Genomic DNA, 14,386 nt, shown 5'->3' on the forward strand with positions numbered 1-14,386 from the left:
GACCCCTGGCGGTCCCTGGACCCCAGGTTGAGAACCACTGTATTGGTGACGAGACGTTGCCCGAGCGTCCCATCTGTTGTCAACCAAAAGCTGGTTGCAATAATTGTTGATAGTTGACACTGATAATCCAAAAGTTAAGAGTATTTAACTTCATTTGATCCAGATCCGAGTCCTGTCAAAACTCCTTCAGCTGTACTTAAGAAGTCAACATGCAAAACCGAACAAGTCCGCGTGTATCAAAAAGGCAATGAAGCCAGGTCAGCAAACACAAACAACATCGTCCCCTTTTCCATTTCGGTGACAGGCTCGTAACGGAACAAAACCAGAAGAACGTCCGGGTCTCCTCACCTGTCAGCGGGTCAAAGGACCTGTCCAGCTCCGTGGAATCCGACAAACTCTGGTCTTGGCTGGTCGACTTCATTTTCGGGGAAACGCGCTTTCGCGACCCAGATCCGGAAAAAAAAGATCTCCCACCCACCTCGGATTGGCTTCACTTCATTCTGGTTCGGAACGGGATGCCGAGGGGTTCCAGCCGGAGGGGGGTCGGTCCGCCGGAACGACCGGTGGGAGAATGACGCGAGGAGGTCCGCAGCGCAAGCCGCGTCTCCGCTCCAAACCTCAGCCGCGCTCGGGTGCGCGCTCACGCTCCTTATAGTTATCAGGCGAGGAGGAAGCCTGTTGGCGGATACGCGCAACAAACATGTACTGTACATATCCATTAGAAACATGAAGGACAACAAAACAAAACAAGTTGCGCTGTAGATTTTTAATGATAAAGTATTTTGGTAAATCTGTAAGGCTATAAACGAACTGACTTTATAGATATACATACACTGTACATATAAAAACAGGAGCTTTCATTTTGAAATTGAAAGGCTGTGCAACACGTAGTCTTGGCCCTAATACTACATAGACATAGTTTGGGTGTCCTAAGTCACATGACAGAGAAGCTATTGAACTTTGAAATTTAAGAAATCATATATATATATATATACATAAACAAGAAATTTTATTTTGAAATTGAAAGGCTGTGCAATAGTCTGGGTCCTAGTGCTATATAGACCAAGTTTGGGTGTCCAGGACAAGTCACAGGACAGAAAACCTAATGAACTTTGAACTGTAGAAATATATATATATATATATATATATATATATATATATATATATATATATATATATATGTATAAACAGAAAGTTTTGTTATGAAATTGAAAGGCTGTGCAACGTGTAGTCTAGGTCCTAGTGCTATATTGACCTAGTTTGAGTGTCCCAAGTCACATGACAGAGAAGTTATTAAAATTTAAAATTGCGTCGTTTCAATTGTAGACGGCCCCTTATACGCCCTTGAAACAGGGACCAACTCTCAGCGCGGCAGCTCTCCGTGAAGCTGCACCTTATTCCGGGGCCGCGATGAGCCGCTCTCCCCTGTGAGGTCCGGACGGTGTGTCCGTTGAATATTTCAATATCGAAGCCACTTTACCACGATGTGTCACTATACAGTGTGACTGTATGATCCATGTCTGTCCGCCCCAAAACAGACCCACCATCAGTTTCAACCCCGTTTGGGATGATAATGGTAGACATCACAGACTAAATGCAACTCAGTGATTAAAATTAAGAGAAGGCAACCACATAATAATAATAATAATAATAATAATAATAATAATAATAATAATAAAGAAAGCAAACATGCAAAATGCATTGAATGAAGGAAACATTGTGGCTGGGTGACCATGACGTGACCTAAAATGATTTAAATAATGGAGTACTAATCCAAGCACAAACATCAGCCTATTTGTTTTTCTCTTTAATAATGCCTAGTTTTGGAAAATGTTGGTGCCGTGGAAGATCCAAGAGAAAGCACAATGAACAACCACAGGACAGATGAGTGATAAAAAACACTTCAACTATAAAGCGCTGCCACTCGGATGAAGGAAAAGCAAAGCTTTTTAGGAATAAGAATTCTTCTCTTGCGTAACAAAGCTAAATAATATGTGTTGTGGATGAAGAGTTGAAGCGCCCTCGCGATAATGGGTGAGGGATTATGAACGTCATACATCAAAAGAGTGAAGAGTTGTAGAGAAAAAAAAATCTCAATAGCCGAAGGAAGCGTGGGATAAAGGAAGAAAAAGCGTGGATGGAGCGAAAAAGCACCAACGCCTGATGGCGAAAACAACATTAACTCAAAAAGGAGGATGGAACAGAAAGCGAGCACGTGGCGTCAAGAAAGGAGGCCGGAAATCTCGGTATTCTTTTCAGCTTACATGTATTAAAGAGGGGCTGCATAAGAAGAGGGGATCAATTTCTCAATTTCAAAGTTAAAGACACACTGACAAAATGAATGAGGCAAAGTGAGATTTGAAGCCTAGGGACAAAGTGAGCGATCACCCGTCAGATGAATATCTGATGAGGAGGCTGATATGCTTAAATGAAACATCGTAAACACACGGGCACATTAATGGGCTGTCACACTGAAATGCCCGGGTCCATTTGAGCATTCAGTCAATAATAATAATCTCTTCCTCACTCACATACACACACTAGTGCACCTCTCAGATTAAAGGGCAGTTACTTTCACTGTCCAATATACAATGAGGGGTAGCGGCGGAGGATTGGGAATAGTCATGTTACAAATCCAGCGTCTTTATCTCTCTCAGTTGCTCCTTCTATCGTTCAAACCAGGTCACTGTTTTGACTTTCAGTTTGTCATTATTGGTTGTGGCCAAGAGCTGAGTTTGCACAGTTTATTAGTCATATACACCGTGAAAACACCTTTTTAATCTTGGAGCTCAGTGTTGGAGCGTATTTCAACAACTCCGTCCCGTAGCTCCATTGTGCGTGCACGATATGGAGATATTGAGAAATCTGAATTATTTCTGTCCAACTAACAAAAGCTACCATTCATAGAGGATTGTTTAAACCACATCCTCTTTTTATTCTACAATTTGTTGCAGCAGTTCCTCCACCTTTCTACTTTTTTTTTTTGTTGTTCGCTAGATTTTTATCTATACCCAGCAATATTTTCAATACCTTAACATAACCTCCAGACAACTTTTGAGCAACTATAACCTAAAACGAGATCAAAATTTGATTGTTCTAAATTTTTCCTCCCAATGTTCTCTGATAAAGTGCACCTACAATAAAACAATAATCGAATGACATAAAAAATAGTAATTACATATAATAATAATTAAAAACAGTCTACTTTAGTAGGAGAGACTTTTATTTAAAAAAAGAAATCATAAATAATATACCTACGGAAGTTAAAAATGAAGGAACAAGCACCAACAATTAAAGATAGAAGTGTATAATTATTAGTCAGCTTCCAGTGGGAGTCCTCATACTAAAAGCAGGTCTACTGTTCCACAGTGGCAGTGTTTGGCTCTTCAACATGGAGACGTAGTTCACCCGTATCCCTCTGCTTGATACATGCCAGTGATACTTTCTTTTACTTTAAAAAAAAAAAAAAAAAAGAAGAAAACTTCTCAATGTTGGCCTTGGCTTTCCTCAGATTTGGGATTGATCTTCGTACGGGGGAAATTAATTGTGGAACAAACAGTAGAGTACCTCATAAAAAAGGGAAACGTGTCCTCAACCTAATTAATAGCCATCACCTCCTCCTCCGCATATATCCCAAAGCAAATGTGTAAAAACCTAACACTTCGAGAAATGTATTTTTTTTGAAAAATGAAGGAGGAGAAAAAAGAAAAAAAGTCCATCTGGAAAGGAATTTCTTTGATTTGAGATAGAAACAAATTTAATCCAAGAACCCAGTATTATCAACCAAAGTGAGGAGATCGAATTGGGATCAGCGTGTCCAGTGTTTCCTAATGACAATACTAATCAGTCAGTGCTAAAAGCCTTTTTTTTCCTGAAACAATAACTACAAAATAAGTTACGTACTGCAAAGCGTCAATCATTTGGAAAAACGGAAGTTAGTTAAAAAATACTCTCAGCCGCAGGATATACGTAGGGCAGGATGTTAAGCAGTGAGAGATTTTTGTTGAACAAAAAAAAAAAAGAAGAAAAACAAAAATCACTGCTCCAGTTGAAGATCTACTTTCTTGCGTCAGCTAAAAGTCCGGCCAATACTGTACATTTTACACCAGGTCTTGAGGAACCTGTGTAGCATGGGCACTTCCACAAAACACACACACTCACAAGTACACCCCACGCCGGAGTGGACTACTCGCCCGTGTATCTTCTGTAGTGAGACGCCTCCAGCCCCGCGGCCCCTTATGCATCCTTCCGATGTTGGCGACCTTCAGGGCGTCCGAGTCAAGGTGATTCATGGGGTCATCAAAAGATTGCGCAGGTTTGCGTGGTTCACGTGTGTGCGCGGAGTTGTGCACGGATCCAAACATGAGGGGGGGGTTTGTTTTCGTCCGTCTCAAGAGGGAGGACCGAGAGCGTCACTCAGGAGATGGTGGAGAACTCTTTGAGCAGGACGTCTTGACTCAGTGTGTTCAGAGAGACGTTCTTCCTCACGTTCAGACTGATGGAGCGCACCTTGACGGGAAAAGTGAAGATTTACTACGTCAATTTACAAAGTGAATGGGTGCAATTCATTTTAAAAGTAAAAGCATTGTCATTATTTTTTTTTTAACGGCATTGATTTTCATTGAAAAAACAACTGAAAGGGCTGGTCAGTTGCTGTGGATGAGTAGAACACATCAGTTGGGGAGGTAGCTCCATGGCGTCATGATGATGATTAGGGATGGACATTAATGGAATAGTGGTATGTAGAAGGGTTGGATGTGGGTATGGAGGGAGGTGGTACTGGGAGAGTGTGAATGTGTTTGGCTCGACTGGGCTTCTGTGTGTAGCCCCCTTATTATCCCCACAAGGATGCAGCATCAGATCCTGTTCATTATTTTATCATTGTACGTAATGCGGTTTAAACGATCTTGCCCCATCTGCCTTTTGTGGCTTCTGGTCTCCCCGTAGGGGCTGCAACGGGGTAACGCCGCGAGGCCAAGCCACATTTCCTTGTAACTTGACATTCAAGCACATTATACACCAGTGTCTGTGATCAATGGAGAAGTGACCTACCCAAAAAAACAAACAAAAAAACAAAACAAAAAAAACAAAAAAACTGCCAGATGAATCCAGGGATAAAGAAGCAGAAGCACCGCAGCCTCCTTTGTGGATTGTTTACCTAATTCTCAGTCTCTATTCAAACCTGGGCTTGGGGTATATCGGATGACCTGAACGTCTGACACTGTTTTATATGGAATCTCAACATGTGACTCGATGTGAGATTGACATATTTCACGGTTCACCACAGATTTATACATATTTAGATACGTCATTCATCAGCCATGCATCCACCCCAGCAGTGACCCCGACGCACTGCTGTCTTACTCACCAGCTCCTTGAAGAACGCCGCCTCTTTGGGCTGCTCTGAGTATCTCTCAAACTGGTCCAGACCATCCTGGAGTTTCAGAGTTAATGTATCGTAATTGGACCGTACCACCTCCAATACCTGGCAGGGTTTAAGGGATAAGGAGGGAAGGAATCAGAAGACGTACCGTGTCTCTGTGCCCATGAAATGCAAAGGCTTAATCAAAGCATTCCTCCAACGGCAATACGTATCATTCATTCAGGTGGAATGCTTGATTACGAAGCATTTAATGTGAATTATAATCCATTATGCAGAGTGTCGCCTTCAGCTTAACACCTTTGTAGGACTGTTACTGAGGAGCTATTCCTAGCCACCAGACACTTACTGTCAGCGCCCAAATGTCTGTTATCACAAAGTTGCACATTGGAGAAGTGAACGGTAGTATGAAAGAGGCCGACGCGGTTTCTTTCCTACAAATTGACAGATTCCTCAGTCGTTCGGGTGCGTTGTTTGTTTGTTTCTCAGACCATTAGCTTTAACAGCCAACATTTTGTCAGGCTGACTAATGGTGCTTGTGCATTTGAGAATTCATTTTACAAAGTACACTGACAGCCACCCTGTGTATGTGTGTGTGTTTCAGTAGACATGTGGTCAAACAGCAGCGACAGGTGAGGAAAAGGTGGTTCCGCTGAAATCAGTGCTAATTCGGCAGTGATTCTCCACACATCGCCACTGGCGGTCCTCCAATAAGCCATGAAATAATCTCCACGCCAACCCTTCCAGCTATTATAGACCCTGCACAGCACCGCAATGCATAAAACATTTACACAGAGACGCATGAGCCTGCCACTTTGTCAAGCCTTCCAGAGAATCACCGTCAACATGCTCACACTCATATGGGGAAGCACGCACGCACACACACACACGCGCGCGCATGTACACACGCACACACACACACACACACACACACACACACACACACACACACACACACACACACACACACACACACACACACACACACACACACACACACACACACACACACACACACTTTCCTAGTACAACCATTTGTAACCACATAGATATCAACACCATCATTTCAATATTTCTAGTTTATACACGCAAATGAGCAGTAATATCTAAAAGCGCATCTAAAATAAAAGCATAAAACCAAACAGAGGCTTGTTGGTGGAAAACCTTTCGCAGAGCGATCAATCCACCACTCTGCTGACGAGGGGAGCGCTTTTCTTTTTTATTCAAAGCCTAATGGTGTGCTGATGAAAAATTCATACCCACATCTCCTCCATTGCCCGCCCCGCCACACTATCCCTTCTTGGTGAAAATGCCGAGCTGTGGCCGGTTGGTAAAACGGACTCATGTTTAAAAATAAATAAATAAATAAATAAATAATGGGACAGAGAGGAGGAGGAAAAATGTTGGAAGGAACAAAGGAGATGGACAGAACTATGAATGAATCAATGGACGAGATAGAGTATACATGCACAGAACGTAAATAATAGGCAAGTAAGCATTGCGTCCACTGCACATGTCTGATGAGCAGTGAGGAACTGGCTCGTGTTTGGATCAACATATTGTTGGACAATCATCTGACTTGGGCACTTTTCCGCATAACTATGAGCACAGAGCTGCACATGCATCAACCAGTACAAAGCATTTATTTTGTATTTGTCTTTTGTTTAATTAGCTGACTTGAATACTCTGCCTTTCTGAAGGCCATCAATCTCTTCAGCGTCATTGTAGCATGATCTTAGATGTAAAGGAATGAGTGCATGAGAAGACTCGGGTGAACACTGGTTGACAGAAATGTGGGTTTGGGTATTACATCCCACTAAAGAGAAACAAGAGAAAGACTGGGAGATAGTGAGAAACATGAGGGGAGCAGAAGGGAGGGTGACGCTAGCTCCGAAATACAATAAAGAGTTGAAAGACTCTTTATCTGTGTAATCCGTGGCTTTGTTTAGGCTCAGTTGAGGCCGGCGAAATCATTACGGAGGCTATAATCTGTCTTTTTAGGATGCGCGGTAGTGACCCAATCAGGGTTCATGAGCTAATTTAGACAAAATTGGCTTGAGCAAACATGTCTTCCTGTCCTACCGCCGATAAGGACTGTAAGCCCTGGTCGGTGGATGATGCAGCGAGTACTTTCCCTGAGAAGACTTTCCATTTTCACCTGCTCCCAAAGCTAATCTTTGCTAACTTCCATGGCAAGTTTGTTAACGGTATTTTCATCTACAGATAAGTTGTGCCCATTTGTACAGTGACAATAAGGCCTGCGGTTCACCTCCAGCAGACCTATCCAGTACCTGATCCCGCGTAGCTGTATATTGGAAAACACCTAATTACCAAGAAAGAAATAATTTTTTTCCAATAAGAATTTGAAATTGACATACCAAGCTAATGTTAAAGGGGACCTTTAACATTAGCTTGGTAGAGCTATTTGGCTCCTTTTCAAGGTTAATATAGGTCTCTGAGTTCCCCAAAGCATGTTTTTGATTTTTTTTTTGCTGAAAATACCACTCAGATCATGCAATCTAGCCATTCTAACATACCTCTATACCATCCTGTAACAGGACGCTCTGTTTCAGTGGGTGGCGCCACCCTCCTGAGGCTTCTAGCTCTGTGAGCCAACCGGGTTGGCTCACAGAGATTTTACCTCATGTCGAGTTCAGACCACGTGATTCTGGGCTGAATTTCCGCTCGCCGACAGTATTTTGGAGATCGCTGAGAAAAGCCTCAGATCGGAGGAAAATCACAGCGCGCTGCCGTGAGCGACAAGCGTGTGGTGTCAACTGCTCACGACGCGTTCCGTCTGCTCGCCGACGCCGACGAGATATCAAACATGTTTAATATCTGGTTGTGTCGGAATCAAGTCGAGAGTGAAGCAACTAGCTACAGGCAACGAGAGCAGACACGGAGTAAGGAGAAGGGGAGGAAACAAGAAGGAGAGGCGGGAGTAATGCAAAGCAGCCGCCAAAAACACACAACATACCTATTTTACTTTTCTTCTTTAGGTCTTTAATATGTTTCATATTTAAATTCTGCTTTTATTCTTTTTTTTTTTACAGTGATCAAGAATATAATTTAAAAATAAATAATCCTGTCACGCTATCGCGTTATTTCCGGTGTCAATTCTCACACAGTTCTCCTGTGTTTTTGTGACATAACGTAGTTTGAAGGCCCGACAAGACTCGTCGGGGATTCCTCCCGGTGGAAGATCTTGTAATGTGTGACCCCCTGTCGCCGATCAGCAGTGTAGTGCGCAAACCACAAGACTGAAAGATTCCTGATCGCAAGACAGAAAGTTGGGTAGTGTGAACAGTACAGCTGATCTCACGACTGTGAAAGTCGTGTAGTGTGCCCATGGCATTAGAAGTCCACCAAAATTTGTTTCCGAACAAATTTGAGGCGAGATATAAGCAATCCAGTTGCTGAATCTCCACTCATATTAGATCTACGAGGCCTCATTTAAAAGTTTGTTCCGACTTTCGTTGCCGTGCTCCAAGCTTGTTGGGGACATCGCACGCAGGCATTTTCTTGTTTAAGGTAAATGTTAGAAGATAAAATAAATACATCTACAATTAAAAAAAACACAATTTTTATTGGTTTTGTTTGGAGAAATGCATAGCAGACATCCGCACAGCAGCCTACAGACTATCTACCGCTATCTATCTTTTTTTCTCTTATTTTTTTTAAGAAAGAAACACCGCAGAATTATTTTTTCGATACTTATATTTCCATCGTCTGCAGTTCTTTCACGGACAGTTGGTATTAATTTCTCTTTCTTTTAAAAGATTTGTGCTGGTCTGTAAGCCAACAGAGCAGTTCCCAGCGGTGCTTGCTATTCTCCAGCAGTGGGTGGAGTTACTTAGATGGAGGGCGGTTCTATTTCTATTGAGGCCCCATGTGAGGTAGGAAGGGGCTGCAAATCTGAACGCCTTGTTTCATCACGTTTTCTGAAATAGACAGCTCACAAAACACTGAGTTGTCTTATTTCATAGTTTATGTGTTAGTAAGCCCAGCAGAGACGGGAAAAAGACAAGCACTGAAAAAGTGAATTTTTCGTAATAGGTCCCCTTCCCCAGTTTCTCTCATTACAGATATTTACACTTTAATCTAAATTAAAACAGGAAATGATATCTATATTGAACCAGCAGCAGACCACTGGAATCCATGGCCAAATTCTGCCTGCGCACTTTGTTGTGAATAAATCAGATAAAAGCGGAATGGTAATTGAAAAGTATAATGACCAAATTCATCACTCTCTTATCAGCTTGTAAATAAGGGTGTTTTTTTTTACACCTTTTACACATCTTGGTCACGCAGCTATTTGAAAAATTATAAGTCTTTCAAAGGATGATTCACCATATCAAAGTTCAGCCTCCTTCCAAGCTCCAACTATTTCTTGAAACCCTGTGTGTATAGATATTCTTATTTTGAGGTATCGCAGTCTAACGCACTAAATCACTCATTATGTAGCTCTGCCTAATTACATATAGGGGGATTCCTAGTTTCCATGAATAAACTGTTATACCACAAAAATAGAATAGTTAAGATATAAAATGAGCTCTTTCAAGGACTGTGTTAACAGGCACGTTAACATGGAATTTAGGAATTTTGTTTTGCATGTAAGCCCCATATCCCAAATTATAACATACGAATAAGTTAATGTCCTGGTTATGAGGAACCCAAGTATGAAGCCTGGACCATTTATAGCAGGAACAGTAAGCTAATCAAAACAGGTTAATGTAAAAAAAAATATCAATGAACCGGTTACTCCAAGTTCAGTGCAAATGGTAATTTCTGGCTTAGGTCTTATAAGGACTCCCACTTACAACTGGAATTGAGTAGTCAGAGACATTGACTCTGGTTCTGTAACAATTGTTTGACTAGGCATGGTTGAAAAACTAAAAAGCAGTTTCCCTTTTTGAAAATGGAACTTGTCAAAAAAATGCAAATTATTAAATAACCAAAGTGTATCCCACTGTGTAAAATAAAATCCACATTTTCATAAAAAAGAAAAGACCTTTTTGGCATTTCTTCCTCCTGATACAAAAATACAATCCAAGATACAAAATGAGCATTTCTTCATTAACTTTGAACTGTTTTCAACTGGGGAAATCCTTTAGCCACACAAGTATCTGTAATACTATTCAAAAAACAAATCAAATAAATACAATATAAAGCATACTATAACAAATGTGTTTACCTGTTCTTCAGACAACTGGGAGATGTGGTTGACTGCAGCATACGACTCAATCTTGGGGTTGAAATGGTTGACGATGGCACTTTAATAAATTAGTAAACACACATGTCAGAATATAAAAATGGATACAGAATATTTTCAAAAAGACAGTGCGGTAGAGCGGGTCGTCTAGTAATCAGTTACTAGGATGGTAAAATGCAGAGAAGTGCATTTCGCTGCCTCAATATGTATACTCTGTGCAATGGCAATTAGTTGAATCTAATCTAAACACTCACTCACACCATCACGACATTATTAAACCATTTTATTGCACTTTTTAGTGATATTGTTTATTTCTGTGTTATTTTTCTGATAATTTCTTGAATATCTGAAGAGTGAAAGAGAAAAATGCATTATTTTTGTGTGATAGGTCCATACTGGTGAATATTTTGATAGGTCAGGTGCACACATCAGCAAAAACCCGAGACCAAAGTTCTCTTTCTTGTTTTGCAATTCCTTTCCAATGCCTCGCTCATAATGTGAAACAGCATAATTTAACATGCAACGGCAATTTCTCTCAGCTTTGACATTAATACAGTGGAGAAAAAAAGCTGGTATGGCTCAAATATAAGCTGATGCAATAAGCACTGAATATGAAATGAAATGTCTTTATTTTCTCATAGTGCATCATTCATCAAATGCATAGAGAGAATCTGTGCTGGTAATATGGCTGTCATCCGTGTGTGGGTAGTCAGCGTGTGGAAAGCCAAACTAATGGAAGTGGAATGGAATTTGTTTCTTCATTTACATTTCTAAACTCTAAACAAACTTTAGTGGGACTTTATATCTCACCACCAACCAATCTCGATTCATCCATGGATCAATTGTTCTCTCTCTACCTCGCTCTCCTCGAATCTTACTGTAATGCCTGTCTAGCGTGGGGGTTCCTCAACAGCAGTGTGCCGAGACTGCTGAAAGGGGGTGTGGGAGCTATTTTGTTTTTTAAAATAATTCCAATTCAGTCGCAGATAAGGCTCAAATTGTTCCTTTTCATAAACATTATGCTGGCTAGGAAAGGCGTCACTGAACCCTTTGAACCGATCATTACCCCAGTGTTAGGAGAAAAAGTGAATTCCATTCATTTAAATTGGAAATACACATGGCCATGGTGACATCACTGTGATGTTTAATACGTCAAATTAAACTTTTTGTCACGATTTTTCCAAACAACGCAGAACAAGAAAAATAGTGCCACTTTAGGTATAGGTTTAAGGTTAAATCTTTAAATAACGAATCGTATTTTGAATAACAATAAATGTACTCTTTGCATCCTTGTGGAAGTGGGTGGAATAGGACATAAGCACTGGATAAGAGGTCGTAGAAAAATCAAGCACGATAGTCGCATCGGCTCCCTCGTGGGTCTGAGATAGAGGAGTATGTAACTAATAAGCTCAGGAGAATGGTCTCTTCGGGGAAGATGGGGATGGAGATAAAGGAGGAAGAAGGAGAGGAGATTATAGGAGAGAATGATCAAGGACAGACGGGAGTGAGGATGCAGGGAGGAGCGAGGGTAAAGAACATAATGGAACAAAGGGGCCTTAGGGCGATGCAGGGGGGATGAGAGGAAAAAAAGAGGAATTGGCAAGGGACCAAGTACTCGGGTGACATTTCCCTCCTTCATTTAAATTTGACCCTTACCAATACATTAACATTCCTCTCTGAATTCCCCCTCAATTCAACATGGCCGTCTTCTCCTACCCTCCTAATGTTGGTGTGGGTCTTTGTGCTTTTACCGAACGTTGACGAGGCCGTGCGTCACTTTGCTGGCGGACTCCTTCCACTGGCCGGTGTTGGTTGAAACTCTCAAAACTGAAGGACAGAGAATGGGGAAGGAGAAGTGGGGGGAAGAAATATAACAAAGATGAGCAGATATGATTAACACACATCCAGACAGTATTCCCTTTCTTGGATTTCTCTCTACAGGTAAATATGACAGGTAAGTACAAAGTTAATCTAGAACAGGCATTTCCCATAAGAATGAAGGCAAGTATTAGGTTTTTTAATGGTTTTACATCAGCAGTAGACCTAGGGTTTTATAGTAAATGTTGAGTTTGATGCAGAAGAATGAAACACGGATAAACCAGACAAAATGTTGATGTTGAAATGAAGACCTCATAAATTCACATGTAACAATTTAAGAAATTTTAAGTACCTCCAGACAACCTGTTAGCTAAGACTACCACTGCTATTCCTGTAGTAGAAGTATTAGTAATTGGATAGTGCTACTGCGTTGTCTTACCCATACAGTAGAGGTTGTCAAACACCTGGTGCATGCGTACTATCTCATAGTACAACTCGTCATAGCTGTTGGAAGTGGGCAGGAAGGTGTCGCCGTACGTTATGAACATGTTGAACAAGTTCACCACCTGGATGAGAGCATATCAATGTTCACACACGCATGTCCTATCGACCTTGTTAACTCCTTTCCAAAACAAAGGAGTTCATTTATTCATTTTTTTTAAGTTGTCAACAAGAATTTCAGTTGATTAGTCGACTAGCCTTGACGTCACCCACCCCTCCAGCATAGACCATTAACGGCATACAAAAAAAGTTAGTTCCTATTTAAAATAATTATTTTATTTTCCAAATAGGCCAAGTGCTACAGTGACCAAACAAAAACAAGTCTTACCAGAGACGACAAAACGAAAATGCAGAAAGTTGCAAATGACTCAGCAGCACAGTAATAGAACCGTGGTAAGACAGCTTCATCCCACACAACGAGCACTCTTTTTCCTTAAATTTGGTAAAATAATGCCACACTTTGTTTCTCACGATCCGTGTGTCATTCCGGGCGGAGTTTCTGCGTGTGCTACACTTATTAATCATGAATAGTTTCCCGGAAGTCGACGTCACTGCCCGTGTCGACTAATCAATTTGTCGACTAATCACGCCTAATCCTAATACACACTTTATTTCCAATATTACAACTGTCATGTAAACACTGTATTCATAACATCTGATCTGAGTATAGCCCAGAGCATGTTCTAATTGACAGACCTAGATTATTCAATCATATTATGCTTGCAGCAAAAGGTCAGATATTTGCAGCACTTGGGCCATTTGATGTGGAAAATGCTGATTCACCAGATTCACTGGAGCGCATTTCAATGGCGAACAGTAGCAGCCACACTTTCGGCGTTATGATGAAACACTGTTCATGCTCACGCAAATGATGAGCGGAATATTTTTAAATGCTTGGATGGCGACAAATCAGAAATTGTGACATTTTTTGCAAAGTATCACTTCTGCTCCCAAACCGACTTTTTTTTATATGATTCAAATACTCAACTGATGAATGAGCCATGGAAAATTGAAAAGACCGAATTAAAAATAGCATCTCATTGTCATTAATGTCTGCATGTAAACATACCAAAAGCTCAAAATGTCAAAAAAGAGGAAGGATTGAGAACTTGAATCTATTGGTATTCACATAAGCACATATCTCCCTTAATGTCCAGGTAGTTGTTTCCATCAAATAGGGGATAAAAACTAAAAGTCTGACTTTGTGTATATGCATTTTCAGCAAACTAGGGCGTTCAAGATGCACTTACAGCCACCAAATTAGACATACTGTATATCTCTGAAACCAATTTTGAAAGTGGATTGTTCTCTCCGTCAGGTATATACTGTATACATATAGTAAATACGCGTACGTATAGTGTGCTTACCAATAAGGCCAGATGAAAGATGTTGTGCTTCGCCAGCAGCGTCGTCTCATTCGACAGCAGAAACTTCAGCAGGTTGATGAGAGCTGAGCAGAGAGAAACAAGCGGACA

At 41.0% G+C, this 14,386-nt stretch overlaps 2 protein-coding genes across 2 annotated transcripts in view; both read right to left on the reverse strand.

Annotated features, from left to right (window-relative positions):
* Positions 1–466, reverse strand: part of LOC307228702 (A-type potassium channel modulatory protein KCNIP2-like) — an 18,349-nt gene extending 17,883 nt beyond the window's left edge. The window contains exon 1 of the mRNA XM_079998464.1: positions 349–466. Within this exon, the coding sequence (XP_079854590.1) occupies positions 349–421 (73 nt within the window). The 5' untranslated portion in view covers positions 422–466. The remainder of the gene's footprint in view (positions 1–348) is intronic.
* A 2,791-nt stretch (positions 467–3,257) lies between these two features.
* The window catches only part of armh3 (armadillo like helical domain containing 3), a 28,319-nt gene continuing 17,190 nt past the window's right edge, over positions 3,258–14,386 (reverse strand). Inside the window, exons 21-26 of the mRNA XM_079998800.1 lie at positions 14,279–14,361; positions 12,850–12,976; positions 12,344–12,419; positions 10,575–10,653; positions 5,369–5,485; positions 3,258–4,509 (exon numbers count right to left, since the gene is read on the reverse strand). Of these exons, the coding sequence (XP_079854926.1) occupies positions 4,417–4,509; positions 5,369–5,485; positions 10,575–10,653; positions 12,344–12,419; positions 12,850–12,976; positions 14,279–14,361 (575 nt within the window). The 3' untranslated portion in view covers positions 3,258–4,416. The remainder of the gene's footprint in view (positions 4,510–5,368; positions 5,486–10,574; positions 10,654–12,343; positions 12,420–12,849; positions 12,977–14,278; positions 14,362–14,386) is intronic.

This window comes from Zeus faber (assembly GCF_960531495.2).
Source record: "Zeus faber genome assembly, chromosome: 4".
NCBI lineage: Eukaryota > Metazoa > Chordata > Actinopteri > Zeiformes > Zeidae > Zeus > Zeus faber.